At 55.8% G+C, this 22,720-nt stretch overlaps 1 protein-coding gene across 1 annotated transcript; it reads left to right on the top strand.

Moving 5' to 3' along the window:
- Positions 1-171: 171 nt before the first annotated feature.
- Positions 172-22,300, top strand: N7519_004460 (uncharacterized protein; the record flags this gene model as incomplete). The annotated part of the gene is made up of 7 exons (XM_057291236.1): positions 172-717; positions 808-1,888; positions 1,942-4,157; positions 4,219-12,036; positions 12,100-15,429; positions 15,519-16,481; positions 16,550-22,300. 7 exons carry the CDS (start codon positions 172-174, stop codon positions 22,298-22,300), a joined length of 21,705 nt encoding a protein of 7,234 aa, XP_057152438.1.
- Between the last annotated feature and the right edge of the window lie 420 nt (positions 22,301-22,720).

Genomic DNA, 22,720 nt, shown 5'->3' with positions numbered 1-22,720 from the left:
CGCAAGTCTCGTCCGTCATTCTGCCCTACACTCTCGCGCTCTCAGTGAAGCTTCGTTGTTGGACTACCTATCCCATCCAACACCTTTAACATTCATTCATCGCACACTCCACGGCTCCTATACGAGTCGTATTAATCACTATCACATACACAAAAGCACTTCTAATCCACCATGGGCGACTACGGCGAACAACCTTCCATGGAACTTGACCATGTTGAGCTGCCATTCGAGCTCAAAGCTGGTACATCCCTGTTTCCCCTTTTGACTGACGGAATTATTCTAGATGATGAACAACTGGCCGTGCCACCAGTGGGTGGCAGAGTTGGCCAGACACGAATTGCCCTGGAGTTGCGGTCGGACATCTCGTCCGCAGCCCTGGCAGGCTTCTGCACGCCCCGCGGATTGACGCTCATGAGTGTGTTGAACGTTGCTTGGTCTTTGGTGCTCGCGGCGTACGCCGACACCGAGGCGGTCAATGTCCTGTTTGTTCGATACGTGGCCGGGGTGCCCTACGTCGGCTTGTCTGAGACCGTGATTGACGGCGGACGAACAGTACAGCAGACCTTGGCGGAGGCTGAACAGCAGGTGCACACGAGCATGGCAGTGCCGTCGGCGACAAGCTTGTCCGAATTGCAGAAGCGGACGGCTGTGGAAGGCCATCCGGCATTCAACAGCGTAGTGCTGTTATCGGACAGCAATGCCCCAGAGTGGGAAGAGGTGCGTGCAATCTGAAGTCGGAATTTGGTAATCCAGTCGGCGTCAGCGGATAGAATTGCAGTGAAACAAGATTTTAAATTATTCAAACAGACTGGAGATTACATTGCCGTCCAGGCGACGGTAACCCCCGATCACTTAGGGATTTTTTTACAATTTCCCACCCACTTGCTTCCCGCGGCACAGGCCCATCACTGCGCGACGACCCTGAGCCATGTGCTCGGAGAAATTATTCGGCAACCTGATCTCTCAATCGCCAAGGTCAGTATGATGAGTCCACAAGGGCTGCAGCAGATCTCCCAGTGGAATCAAACGGCACCCGCTGTGGTCTCACGCTGTCTTCACAACCTCGTGGATGAGACAGCCCAGGCGCGACCTGACGCCATGGCTATCGAAGGAGCCGATGGTCGTATGACCTACGGCGAGTTGCAAACGTATTCCAATCGCCTGGCGCAGCACTTGGTTCAACTTGGAGTCGGCCCAGAAATATCAGTGCCATTATTCTTCGAGAAGTCGAAGTGGGCGATTGTTACCATGATTGCCGTAGTCAAGGCCGGTGGCGTCATCGTCAACCTGGATGCCAAACAGCCACAAACGCGCTTACGAGGACTGCTCGCTCAGCTGCAAGCCCCGTTAGTGCTGACCTCAGTCCAGCATGCTGGTCTCTGGGACAGCGAATTCCCTGTTGTGACCGTCTCCGAAGATGCCCTCGAACAGCTACCGACGGCGACGGAGGCCCCCATTGTCACCGTTACCCCGCAGAATGCCCTTTATATCATCTTTACCTCAGGCAGTACCGGTACTCCCAAGGGATGTGTAGTCGAGCACGAGTCCTTCCTAACAGCCGCCGCACAACACGTACAGGCCGGCCAAATCCTCCCCTCCAGCCGGGTGCTGCAAATGACGCCCTACACATTCGACGTCAGCATGCTGGAAATCTTTACCACGCTGACTACCGGCGCCTGTATTTGTTTCTGCGACGATGAACAGGCGGCACTTGGGATCGCCCACATTGTCAATTGCCTCCAGATCTCCTGGACATTCATGACGCCCTCTTTGGTGCGTATGATTGACCCGGCCTCGGTGCCTACCCTGAAGACGCTCGCCCTTGGTGGAGAAGGTCTGGGGCGCATAGATGTGACAACATGGGCCGACAAGTTGCATCTGATCAACGGTGATTTTTCTTCCTTTGGGCTCAATTGAACTCTTCACTAACAACTTCCTTAGGTTATGGTCCCAGTGAATGCTCCGTCGCAGCGACCATCAACGAGCCATTGTCACTCACGTCTGATCCAGCTAACATTGGCGTTGGATACGGCGCTTTGTGCTGGGTGGTGCATCCCGACGATCATGACCGACTTGTTCCCATCGGTGCCGTTGGTGAACTCGTAATTCAGGGCCCCATTGTCGCGCGGGGCTATCTTCATGAGCCTGTCAAAACAGCTGCAGTCTTTTTAGACGAGGTTCCTGCCTTTTCTGCCCTCCTGCCCCGGTCGCCGCCGGCTTTCCGGCTGTATAAGACAGGAGACCTGGTTCGCCAGAACAGTGATGGTACTATCAACTTCATCGGCCGCAAAGATCGCCAAGTAAAGCTCAACGGACAACGCCTGGAGCTCGGCGAGATCGAACAGCGACTGTCGGAAAACCCGCACGTCCGACATTCCCTGGTTTTGCTGCCTAAAGAGGGTCCCTGTCAAGGTCGACTGGTTGGCGTCCTATCGCTGCATGATTTCCCCTATGATGGTCCGCGTGACACCAGTGTCCATAGCTTACCCATGGAGGAGTCGCAGCTTGCTCGTCTCTTATTGCCAGAAATAACCGCGCAACTGGCCGCACATCTCCCAGCATACATGGTACCAACCTTCTGGGTGGTGTTGGCCGCACTGCCCTTCACAACATCAGGCAAAGTCCACGTCGTTTCAATGACCCAATGGCTGCATGAGATGTCCGACGAGATCTACCGCGAGATTGCCGGTGTGAGTGATGATGCGCCTGAGACTTGTCTTTCGACCGATGTGGAATTGCAAATGCAGCAGATATGGGCGGAAGAAATGGGCATCCCTGCCGCAGAGCTCAAGACTAACCGATCTTTCATCGCCCTTGGCGGTGACTCCCTGACTGCCTTGAAGATCGTGGCCCGTTGCCGTAAGCAGCAGCTGGTCGTTTCGGTCCCAGATGTCTTGCGCGCTGCTAACATCATTGAATTGGCCGCACGGGCAACTCAGGCGCCTGCAGACTCATCTCAAGAGGGAAAAGAGAATTCCGAGAGCAAGACGAATTCTGACCCGGCCCAGCGGGCCGCGACCGTGGACAATACTCTTCTAGAAGCGGCAGGCTTGGCCAGTCGCAACCAGGTAGAGGATATTTACGGTTGCTCGCCCATGCAGGACGGCATTCTACTTAGTCAAGTCAAGTTCCCTGGCACCTACGAAGTCCGTCGGGTGCTGCGAGTAGAGTCCACCCGGGATGCATTCACCACTGTCGATCGTCTGCAAAAGGCCTGGCAGGCAGTGGTAGATCGGCACCAGATGCTTCGAACGATCTTCGTCGACACAGCTGGTCGTTTCCAACAGATTGTGCTTAAGCAAGCTCCGGCCTGCATCCAGATTCACGAACTTTTGGATGAGCACGATGAGCACGTCGTTATCAAGTTTCTTCAAGCCCTGCCTTTACCAACATACCAGCCTGCGCAGCCTCAGCATCGTTTCACCATTTGCCGTGCGGCTGGTGATAATGTCTTTGTTAAAGTCGAGATCAACCACGCCTTGGTTGACGGAGGCTCTACTGAGGTTATCCTCCACGAACTTTCGCAGGCCTTCGATGACCACTCCTTCTCGGCGCCGCCCGCACTATTCAGCGACTACATCAATTTTATTCATACGCCGGAGACCGCCAGCAAATCACTCAAATACTGGACAAACTATTTGGACGGTGTGCAGCCGACCATTGTGCCCTTGTATCCAGCAGAGGGCAGCCCCAAGCAGATCCGTTCCGTGCCGGTGCCATTCACAGATGCTTCTGCACTGTCTCGATTCTCCGAGAACCACGGACTCACTTTAGCAAACGTGCTGCAGACAGCCTGGGCATTGGTTTTGCATACCTACACGGGAGCCGAAGATGTCTGCTTTGGTTACATTGCCGCAGGCAGAGATGTTCCAGTTGTGGGCATTGAGCGCGCGGTGGGAGCTTTTATCAACATGCTGGTGTGTCGCGTACGGCTAGCTCAGCAAGACACTGTCCTCGACACTGTTGCTTCGATGCAGAATGAGTATTTCGATGCTCTGCCTCATCAACACACGTCACTGGCCCAGATCCAGCACAATTTGGACCTTTCGGGCATGCCTCTATTCAACAGCATTGTATCAGTACAAAGAGATGTATCTGACCAGCCGTATGGAGAGTCACTCTCGTTCCGGCCCCTTGAAGAAGATGATCCAACAGATGTCAGTGTTCATTCGCGTTGGTTGTATGGTGGTTCACGACTTCTCTGCTAACAGATACTAGTTTGATCTCGCCGTCGCCATTCATGTTGGCAAAGAAACCGTCAAGATAGATATTGGTTACTGGTCTTCGCTGCTATCGGATGGCGATGCGACCAATCTGGCCAACACTTTCGCGGGTGCCATTTCGAGCATCCTCATGCACGCTCAGTCTTCTCCCACCACAATCGACCTTTTTACCGAGCAAGACCGCTACCAGATTTTCGGTTGGAACCACAAGGAACCCGTCGCTGCACTCGGCGTTGTGCATGAGTACTTCTACGCCCAGGTATTGCAGCGGCCAGACGCACAGGCGGTCTGTGCTTGGGACGGAGAATACACCTACACCGAGCTAAACCATCTGTCGGAGAAGCTGGCGTACCACCTGGCTCACCTCGGGGCGGGTCCTGAGGTACTCATTCCTCACTGCTTCGCGAAGTCTAAATTGGCTACAGTCACCATGTTGGCCATCATGAAGTCCGGCAGTGCTGGCGTGGGATTGAGTGCAGCCCATCCCCGAACCCGAATCCAGGATATCGTTGAGAATTGCGCATCACACATCGCGGTCGTGGCAGCGCAACACGTACCTGTCGTAGAGGGCCTCATTGATCACATCGTGATCATCGATGAAGCCTTCTTAGCGCAGCTGCCGGATCCGCAACCGAATGCGCAGTTGCCCCAGGCACAGCCCTGCCACCCGGCATTCGTGTCTTTCACATCCGGCAGTACTGGCAAGCCTAAGGGCATTGTACTCGAGCACCGCTCTCTGATCACTAGTATTCTCGCCCACGGGACTGAATGGGGATGCGACCCGTCTGCCCGCGTTCTTCAATTTTCGGCCTACGCTTTCGACGCCAGCGTATCAGACACATTCACCACGCTCGTAGGTGGTGGAACGGTCTGCATTCCCCACGAGAAGGACAGAGTCGATGATCTCGCTGGTGCCATCAATCGACTACGCGTCAACTGGGCATTCCTGACTCCCCGCGTGCTGAGTCTGCTGTCTCCCGAGACGGTGCCTACCCTGCGAAAGGTCATCCTGGGAGGGGAGGCCATCTCACGAGAGGACATTTCCCGCTGGACAGAGACTATCGACATTCGCATTGTCTATGGTCCAACGGAGTGCACCATCTACAGTATGGGAACCGACCCGCTCACCGCGGCCAGTGATCCCGCAAATCTGGGCCACGCCGTCGGTACGCGGCTGTGGGTGACGCACTCAGAAAACTCCAATAAACTCATGCCTGTGGGTTGCACTGGAGAGCTCATTATAGAAGGGCCCCTAGTGACACGGGGCTACCTCAACGAGCCCGCCAAGACGGAAGCGGCCTACTTGGAAGACCCTATGTGGCTGCCCAAGAAAGCAACAGGGGAGCCACGGCGTTTCTACAAAACCAGTGATCTGGTACGATACTACCCTGACGGACAGCTGCGATTTATCGGTCGCAAGGACACTCAAATCAAAATCCGCGGGCAGCGGGTTGAGCTAGGCGAGATTGAACACGCCATCCTCGCGAGCATGCCGGGAGCACTACACATCACTGTTGACTCCGTCGTGCTGCCACCACAGACGCTTGTGGCATTCCTCTATCTCGATGCCCCGTCCATGGACAAAGGACCGCTCTTCGTGCCTTTGGCTTCCGACGTCACCGAACAGCTGCGTACCTTAGAAAAGAACCTGGCTGAGACACTTCCAAGCTACATGGTGCCCAGCCTGTTCATTCCCATCTCCCACATCCCCATGACCATCTCAGGAAAGGTCGACCGCATTGCCTTGCGCCGCGCCGTCCAATGTCTCTCCGCCGAGCAGTTGGAGATGTATGCGCTAGCGCAAGGTGCTAAAGCTGCACCGCAGACTCCGCAAGAGCAGTGCTTGCGAGACCTTTGGGCCAAGGTTTTGCGCAAAGCCCCCGAGTCCGTGGGTCGCCACGATAGTTTCTTCCGCTTGGGCGGAGACTCCATTGGCGCTATGAAGCTGGTGGCAGCCGCAAGGCACGCCGGATTCGTGCTCAGCGTGGCCGACATTTTCGGGCATCCCGAACTATTAGACATGGCTGAATGTGTCGGACTTCCTAAAGCTGCGGAGCCAGCCATTTACGCTCCCTTCTCTTTGCTGCCGATTGATCCTATCCAGCGGGAAGGCTTGCTGGCCGATGCAGCCAGACAGTGCTCGGTTTCGAGCGACGCAATCGAAGACGTCTATCCTGCTACTCCTCTTCAGGAAGGTGTGTTTCTCATGTCGACAACCCACAATGGTGCATATGTTGCCCCCACAGCCTTCCGCTTGCCCGCCGGTTTCGATGTGGCACGCTTCCAGAAGGCCTGGCAGGTGCTCGTCAATACCCATCCCATTCTGCGCACACGGTTGGTCACCATCGATGCGACCTCGCATCAGGTGGTCTTGAGCCCGTCCGCCTCCTGCCTACAGTGGGAGCAAGCGCCATCCAGCAGCGATTATCTGACGCGTATTCAGGCGCTGTCGGTGGTTGCAGGTGCGCCACTGAGTCATTACGCTCTAATTTCGGAGGGGGAGTCGACTGTTTTTATCTGGACTTCACATCATGCCTTGTTTGACGGCTGGACCGTTGAACTGCTGTTAGATCAGCTGGCACAGCTTTACACACAAGATTTGTCACCCACCACAACTCCATCTTATGCCCAATTCGTCCAATTCATCCAGAACTCCGACCAGAATGCTTCCCGCAATTTCTGGGCATCACTTGTGCCTCAAGAGCCTCCGGCTACTTTCCCTCGCTTGCCCTCAGCAGCTTATCAGCCGGCTGCCAAGGTAACCTGCTACCGCACAATCTCGGCTGCTGTTCCGCAAGGATCAAATTTAACCCTCGCCATCCTGCTGCGGGCGGCGTGGTCTATTGTGCTCGCGCGTTATTTGGACGCGGAAGATGTATTGTATGGTTTGACTCTGTCTGGTAGAGATGTGCCAGTTCCAGGCATTGAGCACGTGGTGGGTCCAACTATTACGACATTGCCCATCAATGTCCATCTGGATGGCGAGATGCCGGTCCAGACATTCTTGCAGCAGCAGAAGGACCAGAATGTCGAAATGATGCGTCACCAGCATGCAGGACTGCAAATGATACGTCGAATCAGTCCGGCCGCGGCCACGGCCACCGAATTTACCAATTTGTTTGTCGTGCAGCCTCAGACGGACGAGGTGAAGGGGCTCACCGAGTTGGTCAAAGTTCCCACTGACATGACCCGCTTTGATCCGTATGCATTGGTGGTTGAGTGCAATCTGGCAGACAAACAGGTGCATCTCGAAGCTCGCTTCGATGATGCTGTCCTGTGTACAGATCAGACACAGCGCCTGCTTGGTCATTTCGAACACGTCCTCGGCCAACTCACACAGCTGGAACCCGGTCGTCTTCTCCGGGATATTGACGTATTCAGTCGCGAAGATGAACAACAAATATGGGAATGGAATGCGATCCCCGCCAAATCTGAAAACAAGTGTGTGCATGATGAGATCGCGAAGCAGGCCCAGCTTCGGCCGGATCATACTGCCATCGAAGCATGGGATGGATCGCTCACCTACGGCGAGCTCGAACAAAAATCATCGCAACTGGCCCACTGGCTTTCGGCCAACTACTCAATTCAGCCAGAGTCACTTGTACCACTGTGCTTCGAAAAGTCCCGGTGGACAATTGTCACCATGCTGGCGGTGGTGAAATGCGGCGGAGGCTGCGTGATGTTGAATCCGGATCATCCCATCTCACGTTTGGACGGAGTGATTGCGGACACAGCCTCATCGGTGGTGTTGGCCTCGCCGGAGCTCGCTGGACTTTTTGCTTCAGTGGACACCACAGTGGTCGGTATCAGTGAAGCCCTGATCACTGGCCTGTCAGAGCTCACAGAAACGTTTCTGCCACTACCGTCCATTCAGCCTACAAATCCGATTTTCGTCATTTTCACCTCTGGTAGTAGTGGAAAGCCCAAGGGCATCATAGTGCAACACAATAGTGTATGTACTGTGGCTATCCAGCATGGTGAGGGCCTTGGTTTCACTGGCTCCGATCAACGTGTGCTGCAGTTTGCCTCGTTCAGTTTTGATGTCAGCATGGGAGAGGTCTTTATCACGCTCATGAAAGGCAGCACACTCTGCATTCCAACAGAGCACGACCGCATTAACGATCTGGCGGCCACCATCAACCGCATGCGAATCACCTGGACATTCATGGCGCCCACGGTGGCGGCCTTGCTCGATCCCCACGACGTGCCCGACCTGCAAACGCTCGTTCTAGGAGGAGAAGCAGTCTCGCAGAGCTTGGTAGATCAATGGGTGAGCCAGGTTAATTTGATCGACTCGTATGGGCCAGCAGAATGCACTATCTGGGCCTCGCATGCCAACCCGAGCGCCACCGTGTCGCCAGCAAACATCGGCCGTGGAGTTGGTTGTCGGTACTGGGTGGTGGATACCCAGGACCATAACCGATTGGCTCCCATTGGTTGTGTGGGAGAGCTGCTCATTGAAGGTCCCAATGTCTCGCGTGGCTATCTCAATGAGCCAGATAAGACAACGGCCGCGTTCATTGAGAATCCGGCCTGGCTCCACGGTAAGGAAGAACCACAATACAAGTTCTACTGCACCGGCGACTTGGTGCGATACAACGCGGATGGCACACTCAACATCGCTGGACGGAAAGACAGTCAGGTCAAACACCATGGCCAGCGCATTGAACTGGGCGAGATTGAGTTCCACCTGCGCTCCCGTTCTCAGGTTGAAGCCGGCATGGTCATGTTGCCCAAAACTGGTCCCTGTCAGGGCAGGCTAGTGGCTGTGATCGCGCTGACAGATTTGCAACCGGTTGCGGTTGAGGGAGATCGCGTTGCGCTTATTCCTGACGCTCTCCAGTCCCAAGCACAGCCGCAGATCGAACAGGTGCAGGAAGAGCTAGGCGCAGCGCTGCCACCCTACATGGTCCCAACTATCTGGCTTGTCCTGGACTCTATTCCATTGACAGCATCTCGCAAGGTCAACCGGATGCCAATCTCGCGCTGGGTGGCCAACATGTCCGATGGGACCTACCGCACTGTAGTGAACATTACAGCGCCAACTGTGCATCTACCAACTACGGAGCTGGAGAAGCAGATGGCGAAGGTTTGGAGCCATGTTCTCAACTTGCCCGTCGAATCCATAGGTATGAATCGTTCCTTCCTTAGTCTGGGCGGAGACTCGATCACGGCCATGCAGGTCGTCTCACGCTGCCGCGCAAACGATATCGAGCTTAGCGTTCAGGATATTTTACAAGCGAAGTCTCTCTCCGCCGTTGCCGCCCGCGCCATCACCGCCACGCACTGTGCTGTGCGTCGCGAGGAGCAGTATGATGTGTCCTTTGAACTGTCTCCAATCCAACAGCTGTACTTCGAAGAGGTGGCGCGAGGTGAGGGAGAGCAGAATCACCACTACAACCAAAGTGTGTTAATGCGTGCGACACGTTCTATTTCGCACTCAGATCTCTCTCGGGCTATTACGCAGCTGGTGGCCAGCCATGCGATGCTGCGAGCCCGATTCAGCCAGCAGGCTGATGGTCAATGGGTTCAGCTGGTGCAGAGCCCAGCCCACGATTCAGCTCCGGTGGTCAGCCACCAAGTGGCCAACCGTGCGGCGATGATGGAGATTATTATGACTTCTCAGCGCCGTATCGATATCGAGCATGGTCCCATCTTCGTGGTCGACAATTTCATGCTGCCAGACCAGCATGGACAATTAATATCCTTCATCGCACACCACCTGATCGTCGATGTAGTATCATGGCACATCATTCTAGGCCAATTGGAGTTGCTGCTACTCTCCCCCGGCTCTCAGAGCCCATCCAGAATGCCGTATCAAAACTGGGTCCAGGAACAGCGTCAGTATTCTGAACGCCTGACGACCTCATCCGACCTGCCAATTGCCCTCCCCTCGGCGAATTTGGAATACTGGGGCTTGAAGCGGCTGCCGACGTGGGAGGGTGGTGAGGAGCTGCAGTTCACACTCGATGCAGCAACTACTGCTCTCCTGTTGACCACTGCCAACACGGCGCTCCGCACTGAGCCGATCGACTTGCTTATTGCTACCCTGCAGCAATCTTTCGTTGAGTCGTTCCCCGACCGCACAATGCCCGCTATATTCAGCGAAAGCCACGGTCGAGAACCGTGGGAGCCTTCAATTGATCTCTCCGAAACAGTCGGGTGGTTCACTACTTTCTACCCCATCTATCGTCGCGTGCGCCAGCATGAGAGCATCAAGCATACAGTCAAGCGCACTAAGGATGCGCGTCGCGCTTTCAAGGACAATGGCTTTGCATACAACACTCGCCGCCATTTCAATGCTGACAGCCGCGAGAAATTCGCACATCATCGCATTATGGAGATATGCTTTAATTACCTGGGTCAGTCACAGCATACCGAGCGCGAGGAGGCTCTATTACAGGAAGAGCCGCTCCTAGCAGGTGATTCCATCAAGAATATCGGGGACACGATGGGCCGGCTGGCTGTCTTCGATATCGGTGCTGCCGTCTCCCGCGGACGTCTCACCGTCTCGTTTTTCTTCAACAGCATCATCCACCATCAGGATCGAATCCGACAATGGGTGCAGAGCTACAAGACGATTCTTTCCTCTGCGTTGACCGAGCTCGCGGCTAGTGATGTCGAATACTCCATCAGCGATTTCCCACTCCTCCAAATCAATTACCAAGACCTGACGACGCTGACCACGACGACTCTTCCCGCCATTGGCCTCCCACAGTCTGCGATCGAAGACATATATCCTTGTTCGCCAATTCAGCAAGGCATTCTCATCAGTCAGGCTCGCGAACCTGGAACTTACGAGGTGCGCCAGCTCTTTGAGATTGTTCCGCGTGCTGATATTAGCCCCGTGGATGTGCCACGCCTGCTGCAGGCCTGGCAACGCACTGTGGATCGTCATTCCCTGCTTCGCACCGTCTTCGTCGAGTCGCTGAGCGGTGCTGGGGGCTATGACCAACTGGTACTTCGTTCCCACACACCGCAGGTTCAGCGACTTGTCTATCAAGGCACTGATGGCGATGTGGTCTCATTCATTCGGCGACAGGCCGCCCCAGACTACCACCAGCCAGTCCCCGCACATCGACTGACCATCTGTGAAGCCTCTGGGGTAGTTTACTGCCAACTGGAGGTAAGCCACGCGCTTATCGATGGTACCTCCATGGCACTGCTCGTCCGTGATTTCATTTCGGCTTACGAGTACACCCTTCCTACCACTCCCGGTCCGCTCTATAGCGACTACATGGCCTACATTGCCTCGCGGTCACCAGAAGATGCCCTGGCGTACTGGACCGCACGACTGGCTGATTTGGAGCCCTGCCACTTCCCCGACTTGCAGCCCACTGAGTTGCCCGCAGCGGCTTTCCAGTCGCAGACTATTCACATCGACGCAGATGGCCAACTCCAAAGATTCTGTGAGTCCCAGGACCTCACACTCAGCAATTTGTTCCAGGCGGCTTGGGGCCTCGTTCTGCGTGCATACACAGGCAGGTCAGATGTCTGCTTCGGATACATGGCCTCTGGTCGCGACATTCCAATGGAGGGCATCTATGACGCCATCGGGCCATTTATCAACCTCCTGGTGTGCCGACTGCATGTCGGCGATGCAGTGTCAGTGCGCGACCTGCTTCAGGCAGTCCGGTCCGATTACATGGACAGTCTGCCCCATCAGCAGACCTCTCTGGCCTCGATCCAGCACGCCTTGGGTAAAAGTGAGGCAGCTTTGTTCAACACCATTCTCTCACTCCAGCGCGAGCCGGTGGATGGTCCAACGCCACAAGTAGAGTTCCAGATTGTCGATCAAGTTGATCCAACAGAGGTAAGTTGATCCAGTCTTGAGGTCACCCTCTCCTTCCACATTGTGCTAACCGCTGTTCTGCAGTATGATGTCGATCTCAACATTACCACTGGCTTGGCCTTGGGCGTGGAGATTCATCTCAGCTACCGCACATCCATGCTTAATGGAACTCAGGCCGACAGCCTGCTGCAGAACTTCACCAACGTGCTGCTCGCCATCACCACTAGCTCGGACCAGCTTCTATCGAACTTGAATATGGCCTACCCAGGAATAAGCACTTTGCCAGAGATGTCCCCCGAGCCTACACCAACGGCAGTAGAAGCTACAGTGTTAGAGCTCATCGCCAAACACACAGAGCAGCATCCCATGTCTGTCGCGATGCAATCCACAGATGGCCAGGTCAAACTCACGTATCACGAACTCGATCGTATGACAAGTGCTCTGGCCAGTGACTTGCAGAGTCTGGCCGTGCAACCGGGAGACACAGTTCTTCTCAGCTTCTCGCGCTCGCCCTGGGCTCTAGTGGCTATGCTGGCCGTCCTCAAGGCGGGCGCGACCTCGCTCTTCCTGGACCCGCTGGCCAGCTCCGACAGTCGACAGGAGACATTTTCGGCTGTGCAAGCCAGTGTAGTCTTATGTGGCAGGGAACATGCTACCGATTTCGATGAGCCATCTCTCACTCCGGTAATTATCGATGCGGGTGCGATGGCCGTTTGGGACGATGCGTCCCCGATCTTCGCGCCGCCGAACTGCTTATCTCCTGATACAGTAGCGGTAGCCATTCAGGACGGCGCAGACTGGGCACTTCTGACGCATCGCACGGTCAGTACTGTCGCCTCACTGCTGGGACCAGTGGCTGGGCTCGGCGCCGATGCCCGGGTGTTGCAGTTCAGCGCTGCCACCTCGCCTTTATACATAGTGGAGACGCTGTATTCCTTGATCAACGGCAGTACAGTCATCGTTCCCGCTGAGGGTGCCAGCTTTTCTGAGGCCATGTGCAACTCCCAGGCCAATTGGGCCATTACAACTCCCACTGAGGCCGCCCTAACCTATCCGGCTCAAGTGCCATCTCTGCAGACTCTGCTGGTGGCTGAGGGAGAGATTTCTCTTGCTTTGCTCGCAAAATGGTGCGACATCAGGTTAATTCATCCACACGAATTGATTCAATCGCCGATTTGGCTATCGCTCTCTGGTTCTCCAGCTGGCAGTGTTGCTCTGCAGCTCCTTCCTGCGTCGAATCTCGGGCGGATGTGGATCCGCTGCCCATTCAATCATGCAGCGCTGGCGCCGGCGGATTGTGTTGGAGAGGTTCTGGTGGACGGTCCAGTGGTGCCCCGGGGCTATCTCCGGGGCCGCAAAGATCGACTTCTGGATGCCCCGTGGCTGCCTGGCACTCCCTTATGCCGTACAGGTGACCTCGGCCGATGGACATCAGAACACCAGCTGTCCTTGGTGCAGCATCTCGGGGTCACCAGCGAAATTTCGTCGGGTCTAGCCCTCCTCGAACAGCAGGTGCAATCAACTCTCCCAATTACACAGCACGCAGTACTTTCCATCCTCCGGCGTGGATCCATTGAAGAAGTAGCTATGTTCCATGTCGAGTGTAACCAAAAAGTTCAGGCGAACCCTGCCCTGCTGGTGATGTCAGACGTGCAGCGGCAACAGTTCATGTCATTGATATCATCGCTCAAGGAACATGCGCCTGAGGCTGTGTCGCCCGCTTTTGTCTTCCCACTTAATGGCCTTGCTCTGACGGCGGATCACAAGGTCCACCGCGCGGCCTTGGATCGGTTGGTAGCTGGCCTCTCGCAGCCGGAGCTGGAGTCCTACCGTCTTGTTTCCGCAAAGACGACCGCCCACTTCACGGCCAACGAGCTGCTCCTCCGCGATCTCTGGGCAGAGGTCTTGGGTCTGCCAGATCGTAGTGCTCTTCGTCCTACTGACACTTTCTTCCGGTTGGGAGGAGATTCTATTGGAGCCATGCGTATCATCGCCGCTGCCAGAAGTCAAGGCCTGGCACTGACAATGAATGGAATCTTCCAGCAGCCCACTCTGGCCGGTATGGCTCAAGAATTGCGCCTTCTGGCTCCGCATGAGGATCGACCGTTGAAGCCGTTCTCTCTGCTCCCTACAGCACTGGATTCTGCGCTTCTCATCTCCGAGGCCGCGCAGAAGTGCCAGGTCGAGCCCACGGCAATCGAGGATATATACCCCTGTACGCCGCTCCAGGAGGGACTTATGGTTTTGACCAGCCAAGATCCCACGGCCTACGTGATCCAGGAGGTTTTCCAATTGCCAAAGAATGTCGACATGTCGCGTTTCCAGGCATCCTGGGCAGCAGTCGTCGCCCGCAGCACCATTCTGCGCACCCGGATCATTGCCACTGCTGACGGTGCCTTCCAGATATTGCTGCAGAATCCCATTGTGTGGGGAAAGGAAACTGATCTGACAACATTCCTGGCCCAAGACGCGGCCGAGTCCATGACCTACGGCCGGCCCCTGGCGCGCTTCACGGTCTTGGAGGGTTCAGGCCTCCGATACTTTGTCTGGACTGCGCACCACGCAGTCTACGACGGTCTGACCATGTCCATCTTGGCAAAGCAGGTCTCTGCGGAATATAACAAAGAGATTGCGTTGCCTGAGGTCCCCTACAATCGGTTCATTGACTATATACAAAGCATCAGTCCGGCCTCGGCCACTGAATTCTGGACAGCGCAGTGTGCAACCCCCGCTGCAACCTTCCCACTCCTGCCCACACGCAGTTACCTGGTGTCTCCAAATCAGGTCCAGACGCACTCGGTTCCTGTGACCCGCAACCCGTCTGACATCACGCTCCCGACTGTGCTGCGTGCAGCCTGGGCGGTTGTGCTGTCGCATCTGACAGACTCGGAGCATGTGAGCTTCGGAGCGACACTGTCTGGTCGAAATGCCGCTTTGGCCGGAATCAACCAGGTGCTGGGTCCGACAATTGCCACAGTCCCCATCCACGTCCATGTTCGCGAGGGCCAGTCGCCGGCTCATTTCCTCCGGGCCGTGCATATGCAGTCCATCGACATGATTCCCTTTGAGCATACTGGGCTGCAGAACATCCGACGCATGGGTGAGCAGGCTCGTGAGGCCGTCGAATTCCAGAATTTGCTCCTCATCCAGCCTGGAAGCGCGCCGATGGATGAGTCCGACTTCTTGGGTCTGACACCTGTCACATTGGAGAGCCAACAGGCCGACCCGTACCCCCTGACAGTGGAATGTAACCTGATGGAAAGCTGCGTGGAGATCAAGGCACAGTTCGATAGTTGCCTCATCTCAGTCAGCGAGATGGACATGATACTCAAGCAATATGCGCGCACCATTCAGCGATTCCAAGCTGTGCAGGACACCACCACCGAGGACACCGTGGATGATTCTATGGACCCGGTAGGTCCTATCAGCAACGAGGATTTAGACCAGATTCTTTCCTGGAACGCTGATCACCCCCTTTCATTGATTCGTCCGTTCACGAGCAGTTTGAGGAGCAGGTACGTCTGCAACCTGATGCGCCAGCCGTCTCCTCGTTCGATGTCAAGCTCACCTATCGCGAACTGAATGTTCTGGTGGATCGGCTGGCAAATGAGTTGCTCGCACGCGGCGTTGAGCCGGAGATGAACATCCCTCTTTGCTTCAACAAATGCTCATGGACCATTGTCGCCATGTTTGCCGTCATGAAGGTCGGAGGAGTGGGCTGCATGCTCAACCCGGAGCATCCCAGCAGTCGTATCCAGCTGCTACTAAACGACCTAAATGCCAGTTTGGTCCTTTGTGATCCAGAATCCTCAACCATGCTTTCGACACTGCTTCCTCCCAAGGGCGTGCTCCCAGTTGACGGTGCATACCTACAGATGCTACCCCCATCGGCGCCTCCAGGACTCCGCGTCCGGCCAGACAACGCTGTTTTCGTGGTCTATACCTCAGGTAGTACTGGTAAGCCAAAGGGTAGCATCCTGGAACACCGCTCCCTTGTCACCGGCTTACGGGCTCACTGTGCTGCCATGGGCATCGGCCCGGGCACACGCACCTTCCAGTTTGCCGCCTACACCTTCGATGTCTGCTTCGAGGAAATTATCGGCTCCCTGATGCTGGGAGCCTGTGTCTGTGTGCCCAGTGAGACAGAGCGTATGAATGCTCTGGCCGATGCGATGGCCCGATACCAGGTAACCTGGACAGAACTTACTCCCACCGTTGCCAACCTGCTGCTCCCTAGCAGCATTCCATCGCTAAAGACGCTGGCTCTGAGCGGCGAATCTCTCACGAAGGAGGTCATCCAGCGCTGGGCTGGTGCGGTACAAATCATCAACACTTACGGGCCGAGTGAATGCTGTGTCTCATCCACTTGCAACGTGAACACTGCCACGCTCCGTGACCCCAGTAACATTGGGCGCGGCCTGGGCTGCACCACCTGGATCGTCGATCCGGAAAACGTGGATCGCCTGGTATCCATCGGCGCCGCCGGCGAACTTCTGATTGAGGGCCCCATCGTTGCCGAGGCTATCTGAACGAGCCGGCCAAAACGGCAGCCGCTTTCATCTCCGCACCAGCCTGGTGGCCCGAATCCTACCAGTGTGGACGCATCTACCGCACTGGCGACCTGGTCAAATACAACCCCGATGGTACCATCAAGTTTATCGGCCGCAAAGATACGCAGGTCAAATTACATGGTCAGCGTATCGAGCTAGGCGAAATCGAGCATCGCATCCGCGGCGCATTCACGAACGATTCCCAACAGGTGGCCGTTGAGGTTCTAAGTCCCACCACGCGGAGCGGGCTCAAGATCCTGACCGCATTCATTTGTGAAACCGATGCCGTCTCAGAAGATGTTGAGAATCTCTTGCTACCGCTGGAGGATGGACGACCGGAACGCTTCCTTGCGTTGCAAGCCCGGCTGTTGGTGGACCTGCCTCGCCATATGGTGCCACAACTTTTCATTCCCGTCTCACACATGCCACTGTCACCGTCGCGCAAGTTAGAACGCAAGAGCCTGCGCATGGTCGGTAACGGGCTCACGCCCGAGCTGCTGGGCGCATATGCCCTCACGCAGGTGGCAAAGACGGCGCCCACCACAACCATGGAGAAGGCGTTGGCGGGCATTTGGGCCCATGTGTTGGGCGTCAGTGCTACTGGTGTGGAGGACCACTTCTTCCACCTAGGTGGAGACTCCATTGCTGCCATGAAGGCCGTGGCCGCGGCCACCAAGGCAGGCCTGCCCCTCAGTGTTGCCGATATTATGGACTTCCCGACGCTAGGCGCTATGGCCGCAGCGATGGATTCCGCTTCTGATATGCAGGCGCTAGAAAACACGGCGCCAGTGCCCTTCAGCCTCGTGTCCGCCGATTACGTCTCCGACGTGATGGCTCAGGCGATGGCTCAATGTGCGGTCCTGGACGATGCAATTGAGGACATCTATCCATGCACTCCATCTCAGGAGGCGTTGATGGCACTTACGGCGCGTGACGAAACCGCATACGTCTCGCGTGCTGTCTACCGGTTACCTCTCAATCTGGATGTCGACAAATACCAACAGGCATGGGAGCTTCTCGCCCGCCGTCAGACTATCATGCGTACGCGCATCATCTACTCCAGTATTGCCACCCAATCCTTCCAGGTAGTAATGCATGAAGGCATAGCGTGGCAGTCGGGCGACTCGGTGGAGGCATATCTCGCCGCCGATAAAATGACTCCCATGCACCACGGCCAGGCACTAATGCGCTTTGCCCTCCTTCCCGGCACCACCCAGGATCCACGACCCTCTCTTGTGCACACAGCTCATCATGCCGTCTATGATGGCTGGAGTGAAGCCGCCATGTTTGACGAAGCCGAGGCCATTTATCGCCATGGCCTAGCAGCCTTGCCGCCCGTTGTTCCTTACAACAAGTTTATTCACTACCTCAGCAGCGTTGATGCTGCCGCGCGCGATAGCTTCTGGCGTACGCAGCTGGATGGTGATCTGCCCGCTCCATTCCCCCCTCCTCCCCTTGCTGCAACGGCGTCATCCCTAATTCCTCGTCCCAATCGCTCGCAGTCTTACCCAATTTCCCTTCCACTTCGCTCTTCTACCTCTTCCTTCCCATTCAGCGCCCCTACCATTCTCAAAGCCGCATGGGCCCTCCTGCTGGAGCGCTACACGCTCTCTGAAGATGTCATTTTCGGCCATGTGCTGTCGGGCCGCACGGTGCCTCTCCGGGGCGTGGCCGACATGATGGGCCCGACCATCGCAACTGTCCCAGTGCGCGTTCGACTTATTAAAGAGGATAACATCGACTCCTTCCTGCGTCGCATTCACGATCAGGCCCAGGCCATGACACCCTTCGAGCAAGTCGGGCTTCAGCATATCCGTCGGCTGCTGCCTGCCTCAGAGTCGATCGACGTCGGTCATCTCTTCTTTGTGCAGCCTCCCCTCGACGCTCCCGCTGCGGACCTCGGCCTTGAGGCTATCACAGATGCTGACTTAAACTTTGACACTTATCCATTGATCGTGGAATGCCAGCTGGGCACGAACGCCGATCTGAATGTCGAAGTGAAATATGACGACGCCCGCATTGCCCAAGCCCAGATGAGCTGGCTTCTGAAGCACTTCGAGCATCTGCTTCAACAGCTATGTCAACTGCCATGCAAAACTCTTCTTTCTGATCTGACCCTGACAGGGCCGGCTGATTTGGCCCAGCTGCGCCGGTGGATGGGACCCCCCGTGGAACCGGTTGCCTCCACTCTGCATGATAAGATATGTGCCCAAACCCGCGCCTATCCGAATCGGTCTGCCGTTGAGGCTTGGGATGGTCATCTCACTTACGGTGAGCTCGACCACCTCTCATCGCAGTTCGCTCAAGTCCTCGTCGATCTCAATCTGCCCCTTGGCGATCCAGTTGGCTTGGTTTTCGACAAGTCCTGCTGGGCTGTTGTGGCACTCCTCGCCGTGCTCAAGGCTGGCGGAATTTGCGTTCATCTAGATCACCAGCATCCGCCTGCGCGACTCACAGAAATTTCCATCGACACAGGATTGCAGTACATTCTTACCGCACCCCGTCATGCGCACATAGGGGCGATGCTGCCAGTGGACCATGTGCTAGTCGTGGATTCCACCATGGCGTCCAAGCTGCCTAGCAGTCCCACAAGTGTCCGACCGCTACCGGTCGTTGACGCCACATCGCCAGCCTACCTGACTTTCACCTCAGGCAGTACTGGTAAACCCAAATCGGTGGTGATTGACCACTGCGCTATCCATACCAGCATCGTCGCCTTCAGCTCAGCGCTAAACCTCACCCCCGACTCGCGGGTGCTGCAGTATGCCGCATACACCTTCGACATCAGTTATGCCGAGATTTTCGCGCCGTTGGTTCTTGGTGCGACGGTTTGTATAATCTCAGAGCAGGACCGACTCAACGACATAGCAGGTGCCGTTAGTCGCCTCGGTGCCAATTGGGCCTGTCTCACACCTACTGTCGCCAATCTTGTCCAGCCTTCAATGGTACCATCGCTGAAGACGCTCGTTCTCAGCGGTGAGTGTCCCACAGAGGACAATCTTCGCACCTGGGTTAGCCACGTGCCCACCCTGATAAATGCCTATGGCCCCAGCGAAGCCTCAGTCTGGTGTGCCGCCGGTCCCTTCAAGCGGCCGGATGATCGCTGTACCAACATCGGTCTGCCTGTCGGTTGTCGCCTGTGGATCGCTGAGCCTGATAATCTGCATCGCTTAGCGCCGCTGGGCTGCGTGGGCGAGCTGCTTATCGAGGGTCCCATTCTGTCCCGAGGATACTTAAAAAACGAGCAGGCCAGTAACGCCGCTTTCCGTTGCGATCTTGCATGGATGACTGAGACGCAGCTTGGGTCTGAATGCTCGCTTGTCTACCGTACTGGCGATCTCGCGCGCTACTTCCCTGACGGTAGCATTGAATATCTCGGCCGCGCAGATACCCAGGTCAAGGTCTACGGTCGTCGCATCGAGCCGCGCGAGATCGAACACCACATGCGTACTCTGCTGCCTGGCTACTCCACCATGGTGGACAGCGTGACCCTCGCCAGTCGCAATGGCCAGAAGGTATTGGTGGCTTATATTTACCAGGAGTCTGGCCCCGTGCCTGACATGGAGCTCGTAGCGATTGCGCGGGCCCTTACGCCAGAGCTTCGACAAACACTGGTTAACCTTCAAGCGGCGCTGCGTGCGATGCTTCCGCCCTACATGCTGCCGGCACTTTTCATCCCTCTGCAACTTCTTCCGACAAATGCATCTGGTAAAACAGACCGCAAGCTGCTGGGCCGCGCCGTAAACACTTTGTCGGACGCCCAGCTGCAAGCCTACTCCCTCCAGGATCGTGTAATCAAGCGCCCGCTCGAGACTCTAATGGAGCGCTGGTTGGCCAGTCTCTGGGCCGAAGCTCTCGCTCTCGACGCCTCCATTATTGGCGCCGATGACACCTTCTTTGGCCTCGGTGGAGATTCCATTGTTGCCATGAAATTGGCCAGTCTCGCTCGCAATTCGCAACTCAGTTTGACTGTCGCCGATCTCTTCACTCACCCAATTCTGGCGGATCTAGCCGCCTATCTAAGTACCCAAATGCCACCCACCCCGGGGACTGAGACGCCACCACTGGTGCCCAAGTTGACAACTGCGACAGCTCCCGTGCTGGATCTCGCTCTGGCTGAGGTTTTGGCACCGCGGATAGGTGTTGTTCCTAGCGCGATTGCTGCTATTCAGCATACAACGGACTTCCAGGATGTCGCACTGGTCGGCCATCTGAGCGAGTCGCGCTGGATGTTGAACTGGTTTTACTTCGATGGTCCCGGTGCTCCTGACATCGAACGCCTCCGTCAGGCCTGTTACTTCTTGGTTCAGCACTTTGACATTCTCCGCACGGTCTTCGCACCTCACGCAGGCCACTTCTGGCAGGTGGTTCTGCACAAGTTGCAGCCCTGCTTCGACGTTGAGTCTACCGCCGACCTCGCCGCCTTCACTCAAGACTTGTACGATAAGGGCATCGCCAACGATTTCCAGCTGTCCGAGCCCTATGTACGGTTTGTACTGGCCGTGCATCCAAACGGTCAGTCACACCGTCTGCTGATACGCCTGTCACACGCGCAATATGACGGTGTGTCTTTGCCAACCCTCTGGGAGTCCCTTCAGCGTGCCTACCAAGGCCAGAGTCAGCTTTCTACTCCCTCCTTTGCGCGATTCCTCCAAGACACTACTCCAGCAGATCTTACTGCTGCACGCTCACACTGGCGCAAACTTTTAGCCGGTTCACCAGAGACCCGCTTCGTCGTGCACAACAAGCCCAGCCTACGCGACGACGCCACGGAACGCGTGTTGCATGTTACCCGCCACCACGTTCCAGTGATTTCGCTACCCCAGTATGGCATCACGACAGCCACGGTCCTCAAATCTGCTTGGGCGGTGCTGCTAGCACGCCTGACTGACTCTACCGATGTCGTCTTCGGACACACAACTGCCAATCGCTCTGCCGCGACATTGGCGAGCATTGACACTGTCGTGGGTCCTTGTTTGAATGTAGTGCCAGTTCGCGCACGCTTGGATGCACGTCAAACAGTGCTCGAACTTCTTTTGGCACAGCAGCAGCAACAGGTAGCAAACTTACCCCATGAGTTCCTTGGCTTCCGTCAAATAATACGTGACTGCACGGACTGGCAGCGCTGGTCTCACTTCAGCAGTGTGGTGCAGCATCAAAATATCGAGCCCGACCGTGCGTTGCAGCTAGACCAGGACAATGCCACCGCCCTCTATGAGCCTGGTTTCATGGGCGCTGATCTCGACCTCACGGATGTTTCAGTGTTGTCGACTCCCACCGGCGATGGCTACGTTGACCTAGATCTGCTCACCTCATCGGCAGTCATGACGCCGTTCGCGGCGGAGTTGCTGATTGAGCAGTTAGGCAGTCTGCTGCGTTTGTGGGCAGCCCTGCCAGTGGAAAAGACGCCCGTTTACGAAAAGGGGGAGTCGCCGGCTCTGCTCCCTCTACACAGTAGAGAAGAGCGCCCAGTTGACGAATTGCTTGAGAAGTGCCCTCTGCCGACTACGAACTCCAACGTCCGGGCGGCGGTGCAGCAGGCGTGGCGTACCGTCCTTCCCATTGATTCTCGGATTGATGATGACAAGGTAGACTTCTTTGAGGCAGGAGGAGATCTGGTACACATGGCTCTGCTGCTCTGTGAGTTGCAAGCTCACGGTGTTGGTGGTGCTGTGCGCCTAGAGACACTAGTGCAGCATTCTTCCCTGGATTCCATGGTGCGGGTGCTCCAGTAAATGCGGCTCTGCATTCATTTGCTCATTTTGTCCTTGTTATTTGGCGAATTGGTGTCTTTTCTTTCGTCCCTTGTTTTTGGATTTTCTCCTTACTGCAGTGAAACTTTTTGCATTGTATATGTATGAATCACAAATAGTTTTTGGCTTTTTATTTATAGCATAGCACACTCATGAACTTCTTTTTTATCTATCTTTTTCATATTTGTTCGGCGTACCAGCCACGTTACCCAAATATGAGCCATCATCAATCAGTACATCTCACCCCTTCCACTTTCAATCTTAAGTAAACTTACCCTTGAAGACTATGTCTTGATGCAGTAGCTACTCAGTGAAGTCCGCAGGTGGTTTTGATATGTACGAGTGCTATCAAGGTAAGAACCTTGGAAGGTAGTAGCCCGCTCACTGAGCATCCATGCCCAG

Source organism: Penicillium mononematosum, assembly GCF_028829835.1.
Source record: "Penicillium mononematosum strain IBT 11891 chromosome Unknown utg000002l:1.0-8112719.0:1.0-8118358.0, whole genome shotgun sequence".
NCBI classification, from domain to species: domain Eukaryota; kingdom Fungi; phylum Ascomycota; class Eurotiomycetes; order Eurotiales; family Aspergillaceae; genus Penicillium; species Penicillium mononematosum.
Note: the sequence above shows the minus strand (reverse complement) of the source record. Positions and strands in the feature narration are given on the sequence as shown.